This window comes from Penicillium waksmanii (genome assembly GCF_028829765.1).
Source record: "Penicillium waksmanii strain IBT 27052 chromosome Unknown utg000002l:1.0-3326099.0:1.0-3328782.0, whole genome shotgun sequence".
Lineage (NCBI taxonomy): Eukaryota > Fungi > Ascomycota > Eurotiomycetes > Eurotiales > Aspergillaceae > Penicillium > Penicillium waksmanii.
Window position 1 is genome coordinate 1,717,488 of NW_026643249.1, and position 17,949 is coordinate 1,735,436.

The window sequence follows — 17,949 nt, forward strand, 5'->3', positions numbered from 1 at the left end:
CTATAGGTGAATTGCTTTTCCATCCATTTATCATCTCCATAAACTGGCCCGGTTTTTTTGCGGCGGCGCCGGTCGGCCGGTCTAACTCCGCAGGCGAATCTCCATCCAGTCTTTGTAGAACAAGGCGATACGATATTATTTATTATGGCACAGATTCAAAGAGAATGCAACCCACTTCCACTCTTCTCAACGCCACCGTAACCAATCCTCACTCGCAACCATGTTGTTCACTCCCACCCTCCGCGACCCCTCCCTCTTCATCACCAAGGGCTACATCAACGGCGAATGGCTGAGCACATCTAGCACCGAAGAGACCTTCGACGTAATCAACCCATCCAATGGCACTGTAATCGCCAAAATCCCCGAGATGGGGGCACGCGACGTCTCCTCCGCGTCACAATCAGCCGAAAGCGCCTTCAACTCCTGGCGCGACATATCGCCCAAGCAGCGCGGGAAGATCGTTCGGAAATGGGCGGATCTGATGCTCGCCAACGCCGGTGATCTGGGGATGATCCTGACGCTGGAGAACGGGAAACCCTACGCGGAAGCCAAAGGCGAGATCGCATTCGCCGCTGGCTACCTCGAGTTCTACGCTGGTGAAGCCGAACGCCAGTACGGCGACATCATCCCCGCGGCTAACACGCGAAATCGCCAGTTCGCTATCAAGCAGCCCATCGGCCCTGTGGCCTGCCTTGTGCCCTGGAACTTCCCTGCGGCTATGATCACGCGCAAGGCCGGGGCTGCCATCGCCGCCGGGTGCACGGTGGTATTGAAGCCGGCGGGGGAGACGCCCTTGACGGCGCTGGCGCTGGCGTATCTGGGCGAGCAGGCGGGGATTCCCAAGGGGGTGTTGAACGTGGTGACGAGTCTAAGACGATTGCAGGAGGTTGGGCTGGCGCTGTGCGAGGATCCCATTCTGCGAAAATTGTCCTTCACGGGGTCGACGAGCGTGGGGAAACTTCTGATGCAACAGTGCGCGAACTCGTTGAAGAAGCTGTCGATGGAGCTGGGGGGGGAACTCGCCGTTTATTATTTTCGACGACTGCGACGTGGATGCGGCCGTCGAGGCGTTGATAGGGGCCAAAGTACGCAATTCCGGACAGACATGCGTGTGCGCGAATCGCATCTACGTGCAGCGCGGGATCGGCGAGAAGGTGGCGCAAGCTCTCGTGGCAAAATTCCAGGCGTTGAAAACGGGGATGGGTTCGAGGAGGGCGTTGTGGTTGGACCTTTGACAATTGCAAGGGGAGTGACGAAGGCGCAGGCACATGTGGAAGATGCTCTCAGTAAAGGGGCGAAACTGTTGCATGGCGGGAAACCCATCGAGGGATCAGGCAACTTCTTCGAACCGACAGTGTTGACGGACATGACCGAGCAGATGTTGTCGCACGACGAGGAGATCTTTGCGCCGGTCGCGGCGCTGTATCCATTCGACACCGAAGCTGAAGTTATTGCGCTGGCGAACAAGTCGGACGTGGGTTTGGGCAGTTATATTTGCACGCGGGACAGCGCTCGCATATGGCGAGTGGCCGAGAAACTGGACACGGGCATGGTGGGCGTCAATACAGGCGTCATTGCTGGAGGCGAATTGCCCTTTGGTGGAGTCAAGCACAGTGGGTTTGGTACTGAGGGGGGAAGATGGGGGGTTGAGGAGTTTACCGTCACTAAGGCTATTATAGTGGCGGTGCCAGATGCTTAGACTAGATATGTAATGATTGATATCCGGTAGTTCTCTACTTCTCTCGCTGAAAATATATATGAGATTCATTTGACCGAACGTATTTCTTTTATAGTAAATAGGAACAGGAAAGGAAAGAAAAAGAAAGAAGTATAATAAATATATAATGACCGAAGCTATTGTACTCTTCTAGCAATAGCAATATAGGAAAGAAAATACAGGAGAGAGAGAGAGAGAGAGGGGGGGGGAAAGGAGAGAAAGAGAGAGAGAGGGAGCAAAGTATGATATAAATATAGACCGATCGAATATCTTCTCATTTATTGCAATTCATCTATGGAAATACAATGTCCAACTAGATGCTTCGTCCTCCATCCACACTATGATCCATTCCCGTAATAAACGAACTCTCATCACTAGCAAACCACAGCACCGTGTTTGCCACGTCGTCTGTGGTCGTCAATCTTCCCAATGGAATCTGGAAGAGCTCGGCCGCCTTCTTGCGACCCTCCTCCGTGTTCTCGAAGGTTGGCACGAAGTTGTTTGCCAGCTGCGTGGGGACCAAGACGGGACACACGGCGTTGCAGCGAATACCCTGAGGACCGAACTCGTGGGCCAACGCCTTGGTGGCATTAGAGACGGCCGCCTTGGAGGAGTTGTACCAGACCAGTTTGCCTCGGGGGCGCAAAGCAGCAATGGAAGAAATGTTGATCACCGAACCACCCTTGCCGTCGATCAAAATGGGGAAGATGGTCTGCACGGAATGGAAGATGGATTTGACGTTGACGTTGTAGACTTTGTCAAAAGCCGATTCGGACACCGTCAGCGACGACTCGGCGGTATATGCGACACCGGCGTTGTTGACGAGGATATCCAGACCGCCAAAATGCGAGGCAACGGCTTCGGCGATGCGTTCCCAGTCCGACCGCTTCGTCACGTCGGCGGTGACGAATTCGGCTTTGGTCCCAGCGGTGCGAAGACTTTCGATAACGCGTGCGCCTTCCTGGGCGTTGAGATCGGCAATGAGGATGGACGCTCCTTCCCCGGCCAGTTTGCGTGAGATGGCCTCGCCAATCCCCATTGAGCCGCCGGTCACGAGGGCACGCTTGCCCTGGAGGCGTCCAGATCCGTTGGCGACAGTCATGGTGATGGGTAAAAGATTCAAGGCTGTTGATGATGATATTGATGTTATTGATGACCACTCAGATCATACTGATGATATGTGATGCATTTATTATATCCCATTCGAGTATCGGCCGCCGATGCATGGTCCATCCCCCGCACAACGCCGCTCTGCGCCGTCTTAACGCCGCAAGATGGCGGACGGTAATGGCATCGTATCCAGCCCCATTCGAGTCCGTGTCCAAAGCACTTCGGATGGGGGGAAACTTCGTCCGCCGCCTTTTCGCCAGAACGTGGAGATGGCGGAGTTAGTCTGGGTTAAATGGCGAGGCAATCAGAACGAGTCACAAAGACACGATCGATAAGCCAACGGAACTACGACCACTTTTTTCATCATGTACTCTCTCTCGCACCAACTTTGCCGGAGAATTTCCTGCCGCGGCCTTGCTACTGCGTCTTCGACTCTCCCCAAAGCCACGCCTCTGGGTGCTGTCAATGGCACCTTTGGCGCAGAAGTCTCCAACGTCGATTTGACCAAACCGTTGTCGCCTCCCGTGATCGCGCAGCTGGCCAAGTTGCAAAATCAATATGGCGTGCTTGCTTTCCGGTCCACGGGCCTCGACGACGATATGCATGTGCGATACTCCAAGAGTTTCGGTGCGCTGGAGAGCATCCATGGCGTGAACAAGCCTCGTCGAGCATCGTCGCCGCACTTGTACGATGCGGGAAACCTCGACGCCGAGGGAAACATCATCTCCAAGCACAGCCGGGCGTGGTGGCATAGCAAGGGAAATGGTGAGAAGCGCCCCGTAAGCAAGTGTCCCCCGTCATGATCGAACTGACTCATTTTCATAGGACTCTGGCATACCGACTCTTCCTTTAACCAACACCGATCCTGCTACAGCGCCCTGCGAGCCGTGGAAATCCCTTCCTCGGGCGGCGCGACCCTCTACGCCGACATGCGAGCCGCCTACGACGACCTCCCTGCCGACGTCAAGCAAGGCCTCGAGGGCAAGATCGGAGAACACTGGATCTGGCATTCACGCAAGCTGGCCGCTCCCGAAGAATTCGACAAACCAACCGACCAGGAGAAGATCACTATCCCGCCGGCATATCACACCGTCGTCCAGACGGCCCCCGACACATCCCGCAAGACACTCTACATCGCCAGCCATCTGCGCCGCATCATCGGCATGTCTAACAAGGAGTCGACGCAGTTGATTCGATACTTGCTCAACCACGCCCAGCAACCAAAGTACCAGCTGAAGGTGCAGTGGAAGAACATCGGCGACTTGGTCCAGTGGGATAACCGATGCACGATGCATCGCGCCACTGCCTTTGAGGATCAAACGAATCGCAGAGACATGCGACGGACGACGGTGTATGACAACGGTCCCTACGTGTTTGGCGCCAAGTTGCGCCTGGATGCTGAGGATGTCGACGTGCTGGCGGGAGGGACGGTGGATATCGCTGCCCAGCCAACGCCAGAAACGCAGACACGGGAGGAGGTGGAGGCGTTGTAGGTGGCGTTGGGAGGGGATGTAGGTTCATTATGTACAAGCGTTAAAAATTTGAATGTTGTGTTCCTCATGCTTTATTTCGCCGTGGAAGGATCTGCGCCCGAATAGGTGCTGTACTGAGGACTGTTGGACCCCGTTAACCACGCAGGCCAGTTTTGAATGTCTAGATCGAAAATATTCGCATTGTAATTGTCGTAGAGCAACTCGATGCCGTCATCCAGTCCAACAGCCGCTGGATTTAGCGCTGGCTCGTTCGCGTCATTGGGAGCCGGCGGCACGTTGAAATCGCCTAGCAGAGGGTTCTCGGGCAAGGGGGCCAATTGATGGGGAGGCGTCATGCTGTGAGAATGGTCATCCGGTTGCGATGAGGATGGTCCGAGGAGGAGATTATACGACGAATCCTTGACGTCCTTGGGAATAGTACGGCGCCAGCTCCGTTGCTCCCCTGCCATTTCCTTTTTCATGACGACGTCCAGTCGGCCGAGCGCTCGCCAACAGGCTGAGATACTCGGGTTCTGGTCTTGCACGCGACGAAAGATTCTCAAGCACGAGATCCATGACGCCAGTGCCTTGTCGCGGTAGCCCGAATCGCGACCCTCCATGCGAATGGCGATAAAACAGATGAGAGCGCCATGGAAGGCCCGGAACCAGTGTAAGAATGCCACCCGCGCCATCTTGGGGAAGTTATCCTGCAAGGCCTTCCAACCGTCGGCGATGCTGAACGCAGCCTCGTAACAGGGCCGACGAACCTCCCAGTCCCCTTTAGCGAGGAGAGATTTGCGAAACAAGACCAAAATGTTGTGGTTGACAATGATGTGTAAAAGGACCGCTTGCACGGATCGCTTGCGGTTCTCCAGATTAGAACACTCTTGCAGATCACGACTCGTCGACGGGGTGAACTTGAACTCGACCGGCACCGTCTCATGCCAATGTCGGATGCGCGATTCGGTGACCTTCAAACGATTGACGTCGGCCGGTCCACGCTGCCGAAACGCATCGTCCATGATCTCCCGCGTCATCTCCCCCAGTTCCCATGTCAGTCGGTGATATGATATTTCGGTGTAGGTGGGCTCTCGAGGAACTGTGCTGGAAGGGTTGAAGAGTTCGTCATCGCGGACATTCTGTGGCATCTGACAGTCGGCGAACCCGATCCCGTATGGACGACCAAACATCAAGCTCAGCGCCGTCTCCTGCGCCGCGATGACCCAGAAGAGACGTCGGCGGATTTCCCATTCCTCGGGCGGTAGCAAAGGGATCGTGCTGGGATCGCGGTGGAGAGCGAGGGATTGCGCCAGCCGAATGACCAGCCCGAGCAGTGGCCAGTATTCACTCAGCTTGCCTTGATGTTGCATGTATACCGCGATGTAACAGAAGCTGTGCAACGTATCGAGGGTTGGCACGGCGAGCATGTTGGAGATGCGAAGCAGTTGCATCGAAGCGGATAACAGGAAGCTGGACCGTTCGTTATCCGAGACCAAATTACCTAAGGCGAGCACCGCAAAGACGAGGGCAGCCTCCTGGGCTTGTGGCAGGGTTTCCCGATCCCAACAGCGCTCATAACGCTGCATCAACCAGGGCGTAGGCACGTAGTGGTGGAGCGGATCGACCAGTTCGTAGTAACTGTCGAGCAGAGAATCCGCCCGAGCTCGGCCGATATCGTCCAGGATTGCAAGCATGTGTTCGACACCGCAGGCGGCCGGAAAGGTCGGGAAAAGATATGGTGCATCGTTCAGCATCGGCTGGAGATTGTTCGACGACCCCGAGAAGGCGAAGAGCATGTCCGTCTGGTTTTCTGGCAACAGCGACATCATTTGCTGCAGCAGATCCGGTGCAGCTGGGCCGCCGAGATAATACGAGCGACCGTAGTAAACTCCTTGTTCGTCTTTGTGTCCCGTCGACGACGATTGTGCCGGAGACGAGGCGGCCTTTCTCTGTTCTTGAGCTAGCAGGTTCTTCGTCTGCCGCAATTGCTCGCGAAAATCATTGGCAGCAGCCTCGAGATCGTGGAGGCGAGAACGCAGAGTGGCATTTTCGGCAGCGAGGTCGGTATCACTCGATTCCAGCAGCTCCAAGTCGCTGGCGGCGATGGCTTCATAGACGCAGCTACCGGTTGTATGTCGTCGAAGACATTGCGAGCACGGCTTCTTGCGATTGCACTTTCGTTTCGCTCGATGACAAGGAAGACAGGTCTGAATGATGCGTCGGCGGGCGTGCGGTCGTCTGGATTCTCCACGCTCCGAAGCCATGTCGTTGGGAGTTGGAGGAGTTCGCAGTGGAGAAGAGGAGGGGAAACTCTCGTATGTAAGCGCGGAGAATGACCGAGTCACGAGCGTTGATCTGGGGTTTCCCCTCCTCTTCTATCAGTGGACAAGTAGCCGCGGCAACTTATGAACTAGTGAACCCCATATCTCAATGTACGATAGTACTCAGCCTTTACACGCCATTCATGAGCTTTATAACAGCGAGGTGCTGCTTGCAGGCATAGTCGTGGAGTGTGTATTAACGGGGAAGTATTTGTTGTTTATCCTTTTGCAATCTCTATAGGCTACAACAATGGTACATAGCAGATTCTAAAGACCTTGCCTTGCAAGCTCGGCTTTTGACTTTTGATTTACTTCCGTACGAGAACTATTGGCATTTCTTAGTAAAGTAGCTCGTTCCTTTAACTTTCAAGGTTTCGCAAACTTCACTCATATTTGCCATATGGATTTTTCCTTGAGTCGCAATCCCCCACCTTCTTCATCTTAGCTAAAGCAACAATCAATCATGTCTTTGACTTGACCTCATTTTGGCATGCTCATAACAATATAAGAGTTTCTGAGTCTCCTAATTTCCTGGTAAAGCTGGTCTAGATATTTTGAAGATAACTAACTTGAGTTTTAGATAGAATGAATACAGAGCATATTCAAACGGATGCTGACGAATACTTAGTCTTGTATTGATGGCGGTCGCCATATTTTGACAGGAATGAATGACCCATCGAGTTTCTCCTAGTCATAATAGGTGTTTTCCCCCATCATCTCACAAAAACAGTTTCATTTGATCAAGCGACGCAACTATCACTTACGCCATTTGAATATGAAAATCAAATAGGTAGCGACAACAGCCATTGTGTAATTGAACAGGATGAAGCCAACAAAGATTCCAACATTTTTACCTCTTTGCGAATATTGTCTTTTAATGTATGACTAATCTCGCGGTCTTTTTCTCCCCTCTATGCCGGCTGTGGTGATTGTAATAAAGAAGTTGGGAACAAATATTTCACAGTAAATACAAAAGAAAAAGATACTTTCAACACTAAGACATATTATCATTTTCATGATTTGCCTTGAGGGTTGTTGCAACAGTTCTATCAGTCCCGCCTCCAGTCAACCATGGAAGAGCGCGTTCTTGCAGTTCTGTCCAGGTCATCGCTGCAGAGAATGAATGACCAAGCAGGTGGCGTGTAAAGAAGGATGACTCCATCTTCATTACTGCATACTCCCAATCCGTAGTATACTCCTTGAAGAATGGTTTCTGAACTAGAAGGCCCCCATCCAACGACCTACGATCACTCCACCCCAGTATCCGATAAAATTCCGCAACGGAAATTCACATTTTCCAATTGATGATTGTAGTCCTGCCTCTCGCAGACGCTGGAGGACCTTCCTGACATGCTCCACATGCTCTTCTCTTGTCCCAGAATAGATGAGGATATCGTCGACGTAAGCAGTTGCGAAATCGTCCAGATAGTCAGCTAACGTAGTATTAATGAACCTCTGAAATGTAGCGGGGGCGTTGGTCATTCCAAACGGCATTACCTTGTATTTGAATGACCCGTATCGTGTTCGGAAGGTCGAGAGCTCTTCTGCGTCAGGATGTAGGCGTATGCAGTGGAATCCTTGTCGGATATCCAGTTTCGTAAAGATCTTAGCGTGACCAAGGCGTTGCAGTAATTCATTAATCAGGGGAAGGGGATAGCGGTCCTTTTTGGTGAGCGCGTTCAACTTTCGATAATCAACGCAGAAGCGAAGCTTACTATTCGGCATCCTGGCTATCAGCACAGGAGACGCGAATGGGGCTGAACTAGGCTCGATAAAGCTAAGTAAGAGCTTTTCTATAATATACTCCTTGCAGACAGTCAGTTCTTCAAATGATTGCTTATACAAAGGGCAGTATCCTGGGGTAAGGGTGCCATCGAGCAGGATCTGGTGATCCACACCCTTTCGATAGGGCGGCATCTCGTTTGATTTAATTTCTGAGAAGACGTCAAGTTAATTATGGTATTCACTGGGGACAATTTTCCGGTTCTCGTCATCCTCTAGCTCCCGGGGGCTTCTCTTATCCTCCAGAATCCGATCAATTGTTTTGCGACACATGAGATATGCTTGATAACTTCTGAGGCTGTTTATTTGCCCTTTGCTTCAACGTCAAGCAGAAAACTCTCAATCATCTGCGGCCCACTCAGGAGCTTACGCCAGATTGAGGAGCTTCAGGAGCTTCGGCGCCGTGATTGGACTATCCACTATTGCACCTCTACTGGATTAATTGACAGCTCTTGCGATTTAAAATTGAACCAGGAGCTGGCCCTATATGATGGCCGTTACATTCTTGATGAATATACCAACATAGATGAGCACGGAAGCTTGTAAGATGAATTTTGGGTAACCACTGATACAAAGATTCAAGCCAAAGACGACACAGGGATTGAACTGGCATTGCTTGGGTTTTAATGAGGCAATGCTAGTTTCGCTTACTGTACAGTACTGAATTCTGAATTCTGAACGAAAACTCAATCGAGTATTATCAGATGCCCTGGAATTTATGTTCTTACACCTTACCACGTATGGCATATCATCTAAGAGTAACCATCTGAGCTGCACAACGCTAGTCAAATAATTCGAAGCTCAATACAGTACTTCCCGAAAATGGTGCAACCGCCAACACTCTTTGAGTGATTATTTAGCCCCACTGCCAAGAAAACTTGTTCCATATGTGGAGATATTCCGACAGTTGCGCGGGTATTTCTGCGTTAGTAAATTACATAGTACAGTACCAACTTTAACAAAAAGCGATTTTCAAGAATAATTCACAGTGACGCCATAGGTGGGTGAGCCAAAAGAAATTCCGACGCCTTGCTTGCTAGGGTGTTGGTATTCCACCTTTCCCAGATAATAGTGCTCGGGCCAGCATCCTTGGCCTCACAGATCCACTGTCGGATTTCATTTTCACTGAGATCGACAGACATTGTGCGGCCGGCCAGTAAAGAGTCTGCCATATGGTCGAACTTGCTGCTACAAGCTAAAAGATCCGTGCGGTTCGACAAGATATAAAGAATGAATTCGTCTAACAAAAAAGTTTTTTGATCTCTGCAGACTCGTTAATTATAAAAAGTATGCCTCAAAATGAAACGGAGAGACTCAACACTTTCTTGCCCATTTTCTCACTGCACAGGAGGAAAAATCCATGTCCTAGGAAGCACCTATACCACCACCAGCGCTTACCCTATTAATTTGTACTGGTGAAAATATTTGCGAGCTTTCACTGCTGCTGCTTTTGGCAGGCAATTTGCCCCGGAAACTATCTCTATGGTATTTGTTTTTGCAGTCTCGCTAGGATATCCAGCGCTTCTTTGCCGGTTGAGCTCTACAATATAGTTTAGATAGAGCATGATTTGAACCAGCCTAGACTTAAGGTAGCGTATTTCTCCTTCCGCAGAAAGCGCCCTTATATAACTCTAAATGTTGTCGCTCGAAGGCCTAGGGTCAACTAGGGGCTGAATCGCATCAATATGGGAATGACATAGCCTATTCAAAAGCAACGTTGGAATATGTTTCGCTATAAATCCAGCAAAATCAGGTTGCAGTATTTTATTACATACTCTTTTAATCTTATCCTTTACAACCGAAGAAAGATCAGATAGAACTGGATAGCAAGAAAAATGGCTATCCTGCCTATCTCGCCTGGGATCATACAGAGATACTCCGGAACGAGAAAATTTATAGTTTGCATAAATGGCCTCTAGATTATACATATTGTAAGGCAGAGATAGGAGTTGAGATATATGATCTTTTTTGCAGGTATCATCAAACTGAAAATCACCCCTTGTTTTGTTAATACGAGCCCTGATATTCCTATAGACTTTGTTGGTTTGTACTTTAAGTAGGGGGGGGAATTTTTTTGCTTAAAGCCTAACTGGTAATTCTCTGGCGATAAGGGCAGCTACAGTATATTCCCAGCAGTTGGTGAAATTAAACTATTATTATTAAGCAGAAGAACAACAGGTATAGTGTCTATACCCTTAGAGCCTAAGCTAATTTTAGATATACTCTTAAGCTTATATAAAGAGGTAACTATATAAGACTCTGCCTGAAAATGGCTTATCGCTTTATTTATAGCCAAGTAATTATCTAAGTCTCCAGGGCTATTATCAGGAATTTAGTCCTTATCGGGAATAGTATTATTATTATTACTAAAAGTATTGTAGGCCTCTTCTCTTGTTCCTAATAATACTTCCTTACTTAAGGGGAGCCAAAGACCTAAATAAAATATCACTGTACCGTTTATATCCGTAAAAGTACTATCTGTTCTAGTTCCTTTCTCAGCAGTTAGAGTCTCCTTGTCAGGAATATCTTTGGCGGTAAATTTAAATTTTAGCGATGGTTACTTTTTTATTATATACTTTGGCATTATACCTATCGAATTAGTTATTTCTGCCTCAGTCAGCTTATTTATTTTAGTTATTAAGCTAACCGAATGAGTATATACCTATCTTGTTACTTATACTCTGATATCCTATAGTTCTGAAGATCTAGCTAGGTAGATTTATATAATAATGATAATAGAGACAGACAAGATAATATAGCCTCAGAGACTAAATTTAGGCGGTTTACGATATACTTATTGGGGGTAATCAGAGATTAATTATAGGTATTAGCAAGACATATAGGCTACAATATTAACTGTAGTTCTCCTAGTGGTATACAATATAGCTTTATATATCTTAAAAACAGATAGAGAAAATAGAAATATTGTATAATTTAAAAGCCTCTTTAAATTAGCGTATGTATTTTCTCTTTAACATATAAAGATTTATTAGGGTTCAGCTTCTTTGGTATGCTTATTAAAGACTTTAATGTATACTTATTCTATTTAGCCTTTTTAAGCACCCTCTTTTAAGCACCCTCTTTTAAGCACCCTCTTTTAAGCACCCTCTTTTAAGCACCATCTTTTAAGCACCATCTTTTAAGCACCATCTTGAAAAGCACCCTCTTTTAAGCACCTACTTTTGAGCACCCTCTTTTGAGCACCCTCTTTTGAGCACCCTCTTTTGAGCACCCTCTTTTGAGCACCCTCTTTTGAGCACCCTCTTTTGAGCACCCTCTTTTGAGCACCCTCTTTTAAGCACTCTCTTTTAAGTACACTCTCTACTATATTAAAGTTTAGAATATCTTACTTATACTGAGGATTACCTGAAAAAATCAAATTTCTATACTTTTCGAATTAATATGGTGTTTTTCTATTTTAAAGTCTATAAAATAGTTTCTTGGTATAGATGAGTACTTCTAACCGTTAGGCTTTTTATCTTTGTAAATACGTCGTTCTATACCTACGATATGCAGTACTATAGGGTGAACCCTTTAATTAAGCTAGTGCTAGGAAAAGGTGATCCTGTATGTGGTTTAGATTTATCTTGTCTATTCTTGATTTATTTAGTATATATCTGATATGACAGTAATTAAAGATAGCTTACTGTACTCTTTCTAGAGTATAATCTTTCTTTTATTCTTCAACTTCACCAACTCAGCCTGTCTGTGGCTATTACAGATAGACGGGCCTTGTGTATGTGATCCAGTATGGTTGCTTCGTAACTTGAGTCTATTATTAGCTCTATGGCCCGTTCGAAAATCTATTCTTAAGAATTTTTGTGTGGAATACAGCGAGCAGATTAGCATACTCAACTAGACCTATCAGAAGTCTTATCGATGGTTCTTTTGATTCCCAGGAGCTTCAGAGATTCTGGTAATGACTCCAAGCTCTTTATCTAGATAACATATCATGAATTGATTTTCTTTTCTGATATAGATTAGCTATTAATCTCAGAGAAGGAATTAGATTGGCTGGTTGGGTTCTATAGAAGAGATCCTTTTATACTTAAGCATAGTCGTCAGATACCGAACAGTATTTGGGCAGCTTCTTTTAGTGGCCTGTCAACCTCCAAAATCTTATTGTATCTTCTCGGAGCAACTTAAAAAAAAAATTGGTTTCTTGCGGTATGTATTATTTTGGATGGAGAAAAACAGTCCCAGGATTGGATTTTTGCAAATAATAATCAGCTAAATTTGGACTCGTCATATCTTTGTGCTGACCTGGTTATGAGCCTTTACCCCTTGCTGGACAAGCTGCTTATGGGCAGGTATCTAATGAAATAAGATTGTGCAATTACTGCAAATAGTATATTCTGAGCCTGTAGCCTGGTTATTACTTATGCTTAGTAGCCTTTGAGTATTACTTTGATCGTCAGTGTTTTGACTAGTAAATATAATTACTGACACGTCTTCATACTGACAGAGATACAGATATTTACGTATATATTGATACGTAATGTATTCTTAACTGATGTAGCTTTAAGTAATTTATTGTGGCAGTGTTAATTACCTTATATACAAAGTAAAATACTAAACCAGTACTATATAAGGCAGCCCAACAGTAAATAGGATAAACAGAAGCCCAGACTTATGCTTTCCTTAAGAACTAATTAAAGTTGTCCGGCCATACATATTCAACCTTGTTGACTCTTAGTAGCCCTATAAATATATAGATTAATTCTTTCCCTCTCATCTTAACAGTCTTAGTTGTTATTAGGTAATTTCACTAAGCGGCTTACAGAAATCCTTTTCTGACTTTTCAGCTGTAGCGCTTACCATTCTCATCAGTATATTTCTTAAAGATAAATTCCGTTTTCTTATATTTAGGAGCCGTATCTTCTACGAAATCTGCTCCTAATTCTATTTATTTAGTCTCTATATTGTGCTTCTGCAGCAGCAATTTAGTCGTAAGTTACAATAGTGCCTTTATCTCTGGTATTATCTCAGATAATATACCTCGTATTGCAGAATTAAGATAGTTCATCATTATTTCCAAATATTAGCGTATATTTAGGATCAGCTCTTTGCTGACTGATTACTTCTCTAAGGGTAGGATAGGACTTTTTCCTCGTTTCTTGCTTATAGATTAATTATCTTTAAAAGCTCCCTGAAGGGGGTACAAAACTCTTATCCTTTTTCCACTCTCCTATAGCGAAGGTTCCACACAATCAATCGCTCTCTTGTACCCTATTTCCTAAGGCTTAATTAAATTATTTTCCGCTAGGATACGCTCTGGTATCCCGGTTTCTTCTATACAGGCTACCAAGGTAGCAACCAAGGTTCCTGTAGATTTAGAATCTAAACGTTCCAAGCCACCGCCACTTTTGTTAATTTTTTCTTGAATGAACAGATATATAGTAGCATCAAGATTAAAAATTATATAATACCTAGGACCTACTTTAACAGACAAATTAGCAAGAGTCATACAGATCAATAAAACGAAAGCTATCAATATTCTCACTTTTATTCTCTGCCGAAACCATACTGATTAATTCATACCGCTCTAAGCACTTTAAAGGATAATATTTGTTTGATTTTTAAATACCTTATAGGAGATATATAGTAATTACGAATCAAAAGACTGAATAAAATCAGATACAGTAGTACAGCACTGGTAGGGAGAGGTTTCGATTTATTCTATAGAGAGGGGCGATATTGAACTACTTATACATTATATTCAAAGGAGAAAATTAAAATATTCAGTATTCATAATTAAGGATACTGAGGTAAACACCCGCATTGAATATAGCTTCTGAAGCATAGCTTTTTCATAGGCCCTCAATATAATTACGAGGCTTATTATATTCTCTTTGCTCCCAGGATCTGTGATCTGTATCTGTAGAGGAGTAGGAGAAGAAAGTAAAGGTAATAATCAAAATTCAAGCTCCTAGGAGTAGCAAAGTACTATAGCCTTTTTGCCTGCTTATTGGCCGCTATAAGAAATCTCGCCCTATCTTGGCTCAGGAGAGTTATAGGATTAATTTTCCTACGAGACTATCTTCGTCAGTAGCATTTAGCCACAAGGAGGCCATTGTAGTACTACAAGCTACTTCTCTGTTAACTGGTTTAAATATATATAGATCTAATTGGAAAATTAGAAAATTGGCTCTCTAGCTCTCTGGCCATTGACTTCTGCAGGAAGCAGCATACTAAGAAAACTTAATGAGTTGTTCCCAGGAGCTTACAGACTGTAGCCAGAATTTTATTCATAGGATAATGAGGTGAACTACTCGGTACGTTTGCTCCCAGGAGCTAATCTTGCTACGCAAGTTTGCGGCTGTTTATGATACGTACCTTTTTTTTGATGGCCTATTTGAGACATTCTAAAAATAGCGAGGGACTTTTGTGAGGGGTAGCGCGTTGCGTTTTATTGAGTTACTTTTAGTCAGACCGCTGGCTCTCATATAAGCAATGCTCAGAGAGTAAATCAGAGTGCTCAGATCAGACTCACTGAGCAGATCAGAGGGATCAAAGAGCAGCTCAGAGTAGTCACGTAATGATCACTGATCCGCTCAGCGCGCTCTGAGACGTGCTCAGATCTACTCAGTGAGCAAAAGCGGCGCTCACTGAGCACTAAAACGGAAGGGGAAAGCCAAGACTTTGGATGGGAAATCCGGTACGTAGGTAGAAGCAACATCTCGTGAAAAGCCGGACCTATAAAGAAAACGCGTTATTTATACGAGGGCTGGCGATTATACACTATCTTGACTTGCTATGTCGTATCTCGATTGAATGATCTGGCTAATTAGCTTACCTGCATTCACTCCTCGGGCAACGGCAGCGCATATGCACCTGATAATACATGTGATGCAAACACAATGCAGGAAGAGAAGTTTGCATTATCACCGGCGGCTCAGAATGGCCAAAATACACTGTCAGTCGCCGGTCTCAGCGTTGTTCCTTAAGATACAAAGGACGTAATGTGAATTTTCAAGGTCGGGGAGGCATTAATACTTTGTAGCTTAATCTGCGCCGTAGTCAACAGCCTACTTATATGAAGATAAATTACAGAGATCTACTAGTAGCAATAACGAAAATACAAAGCAAAGAATGAGCAGATGTAATCGAGAAAGACCATATAGTATATAGATGCGGGTGTCAGATTCTGGGGCCTGAGATCTCAGGCAATAACATGAAAGCACCTGCCAATGGATAGTACACTTGATGATCGAGGTCGTGCCCAGATGCCTGTGACATCGGATTGTACTAAAGCAGAGATTGGAGACTCCGAATGAGATCCCACTTTGTTCATTTGGGAAATACAATAATCTCAGACAGTCCAAAAATTAGGTAAATCGGATCTAGCTTTTTAAGTTAAGCTCAAAACGGCCTGACTGTTACAAAAGCATACACTATAGTTACAACATCAACTTCGCGTGGTATTGAAAATGCCCTGGCAAAAAGGTAAATTGGTAGCGCAAAATCTGCGGAATTGATATTAACTATAGTACTTTTGGAGTCCTGTTATCCCTCTTCATAAGTTCTTCACATGCAACTGCATCACAATTGACCGCCGTCATTCACCGGTCAGGTAACTGGCCTCTCCATTCCTTTGGTGGTGTAGTCGAATGCGCACCACCAGGTCCTTCCCAGTTCCATGGCTCACTCTGCACAACCGTCTCTGAGACTACCGTGATGTCCTTCGAAGAGTGCTCTGGTTCTGTAAGAATATGCTCGTCACTTCCCCACGCCGAAACCTGCATGTGTGACGGTGCAGCCGCACTGCCTTTACCCTTCTTGGTGTCACGGTCACCGCGATTCGTCAAGGTCTTCAAGCCTGAGAGCGGGTAAGATTGACCTGATGGTTTGTTCGAGGAACTGAAGAAGGAAGCAAGACCGATCTTCTTGAATCCCTTTCGAAGAAGTGGTTGGATGATGGGTAGGTTAGAAACAATAATTGAAACGAATGTTTCGCGGCAAGCCCATTGAGACCCCGATGCCGCACCATTCGGGCCCGACTGTACGACCTTTGTCAGAAAGTGTGTCTTCGAAGGCGAAACCGCGTTTCATAGGAGAACTCACACTCATAATGGTAACCCCTCGAATAATGGATGCTGTGATGACGAATGCAGCCCCGGAGAATAATGCCATGAGAGGAATCTTGCGCTTCAAGCTGATATTGACCGTCCAAAGAAGAGGTAAAGGAATTGAAAGGAGATAGATATCAGTAGCGATGTTGAGTATCATGACGACCAAAACGTATACTGGGGAGTTCGTTGGTTGGCAATATTCTGCGTATTAAACAGTGAGAAGTGTGCTTGTTACTGATTCTGAGATTAATACTTACTGCCGGGATTTGGGGCTACCTGCCAAAATGCATGGAAGGGTTGGCATGATAAAAGAAGAGATAGCTGGGTTGCGATCCACGTCACACCCAAGATTACATAGGCGATTCGGACACGTGTGGGCAGACTTTGAAGACCCGTACTGTAAATTGATCAGCATATTTCTTCTCTAGCATAATCGAACGTCTGGTGTGAGTCGTACGTTAATCGAGAATAAAAGACTGCCAGGCTAATTTTGACCAGCCACAGAATTGCCGTGTATAGCGACCAACCGATTATCTGAATTTTCGAACCAGCAACCCTATTATACCACTCCCTGGATGAAGGATCGATATTTTCTCGCTCCCCGTTTGTCATGTAGCTATTTGTCAAGCCTTCGTAATTGGCAACGACGAGGTACGCCGCTACTGTCTCCAAGATGAAAACTACCTGTGCAGGATTGTCTTAGCGCGAACAAGGTAAAAGGAGACGGGAACGGGAACATACCCCCGCTAACGGCATGAGATAGTCATCGAGCTGGAAATGGGACGGTCCAACGAGCTTCCATCGTACAAATATACGGACGATGATTGTGAACAGGGCTATAGAAAGCAATACCCATGACTCGACATTGCCTCCCATTATCACGGTTCCTCGATGAGGAGTCTTAGACGTAGGAGAATGAGAGAGGTCAAGGTGAGAGGAGCAAAGATCAAAGGAACAATAAAAAGAAAATGTGACTGCCGAAAGATCAAAACAGGATCTTCACGGATCCATTCCGTCCGTTTGGGGATCACCATCCCGCTAGTCTAAAATCGATTCATTGGAGACGCTTACGGATACGGATTACAAGGAACAGTACTCCGTACGTAAAATTTATTTTTACTGCCATCCTGTCATTGGCAGACCAAACTATTCATTAAAAGCAAGATCATCATATTTCCACAGCTGTCGCGCCACCGGATCCACATCAACAGGGGAAGCGGAGCTCGTGTCGGCCCGCCAAGTGCCAGCACGTTGTCGAATAAGGCTTCATGGTGGGGGTGTTTTGCCTGAACCATCCACTTTCCTTCGCTACGGACAGTTGACCGACAGTTAAATCCCAGGGGCTGCAGCTCAGGGGCTCAAACTTCGACTAAGATCCCCAACGGGCCACGCGAAGTCGGTTCATCTCCGTTGACACGTCACTAACAGGAAGGCTAAAGTATATATTTCTATCTCCCCCAGCTAGATGGAGAAGT

The 17,949-nt window shown here is 46.2% G+C and overlaps 5 protein-coding genes across 5 annotated transcripts; 2 read left to right on the top strand and 3 right to left on the bottom strand.

Annotated features, from left to right (window-relative positions):
* Positions 1-220: 220 nt before the first annotated feature.
* Positions 221-1,699, top strand: N7481_002337 (NAD-dependent succinate-semialdehyde dehydrogenase; the record flags this gene model as incomplete). Its single annotated transcript, XM_057261556.1, has 1 exon — positions 221-1,699. One exon carries the CDS (start codon positions 221-223, stop codon positions 1,697-1,699), a length of 1,479 nt encoding a protein of 492 aa, XP_057126488.1.
* A 331-nt stretch (positions 1,700-2,030) lies between these two features.
* On the bottom strand, positions 2,031-2,819 carry N7481_002338 (SDR family oxidoreductase; the record flags this gene model as incomplete). Its single annotated transcript, XM_057261557.1, has 1 exon — positions 2,031-2,819. The coding sequence occupies one exon, from the start codon at positions 2,817-2,819 to the stop codon at positions 2,031-2,033; it is 789 nt and encodes a 262-aa protein (XP_057126489.1).
* A 373-nt stretch (positions 2,820-3,192) lies between these two features.
* N7481_002339 (TauD/TfdA dioxygenase family protein) lies at positions 3,193-4,320 on the top strand (the record flags this gene model as incomplete). Its single annotated transcript, XM_057261558.1, has 2 exons — positions 3,193-3,592; positions 3,653-4,320. The coding sequence occupies 2 exons, from the start codon at positions 3,193-3,195 to the stop codon at positions 4,318-4,320; spliced, it is 1,068 nt and encodes a 355-aa protein (XP_057126490.1).
* Positions 4,321-4,391: 71 nt separating this feature from the next.
* Positions 4,392-6,563, bottom strand: N7481_002340 (Zn(II)2Cys6 transcription factor; the record flags this gene model as incomplete). Its single annotated transcript, XM_057261559.1, has 1 exon — positions 4,392-6,563. The coding sequence occupies one exon, from the start codon at positions 6,561-6,563 to the stop codon at positions 4,392-4,394; it is 2,172 nt and encodes a 723-aa protein (XP_057126491.1).
* A 9,401-nt stretch (positions 6,564-15,964) lies between these two features.
* Positions 15,965-17,350, bottom strand: N7481_002341 (uncharacterized protein; the record flags this gene model as incomplete). The annotated part of the gene is made up of 5 exons (XM_057261560.1): positions 15,965-16,402; positions 16,467-16,675; positions 16,732-16,871; positions 16,932-17,158; positions 17,216-17,350. The coding sequence occupies 5 exons, from the start codon at positions 17,348-17,350 to the stop codon at positions 15,965-15,967; spliced, it is 1,149 nt and encodes a 382-aa protein (XP_057126492.1).
* Positions 17,351-17,949: the final 599 nt, after the last annotated feature.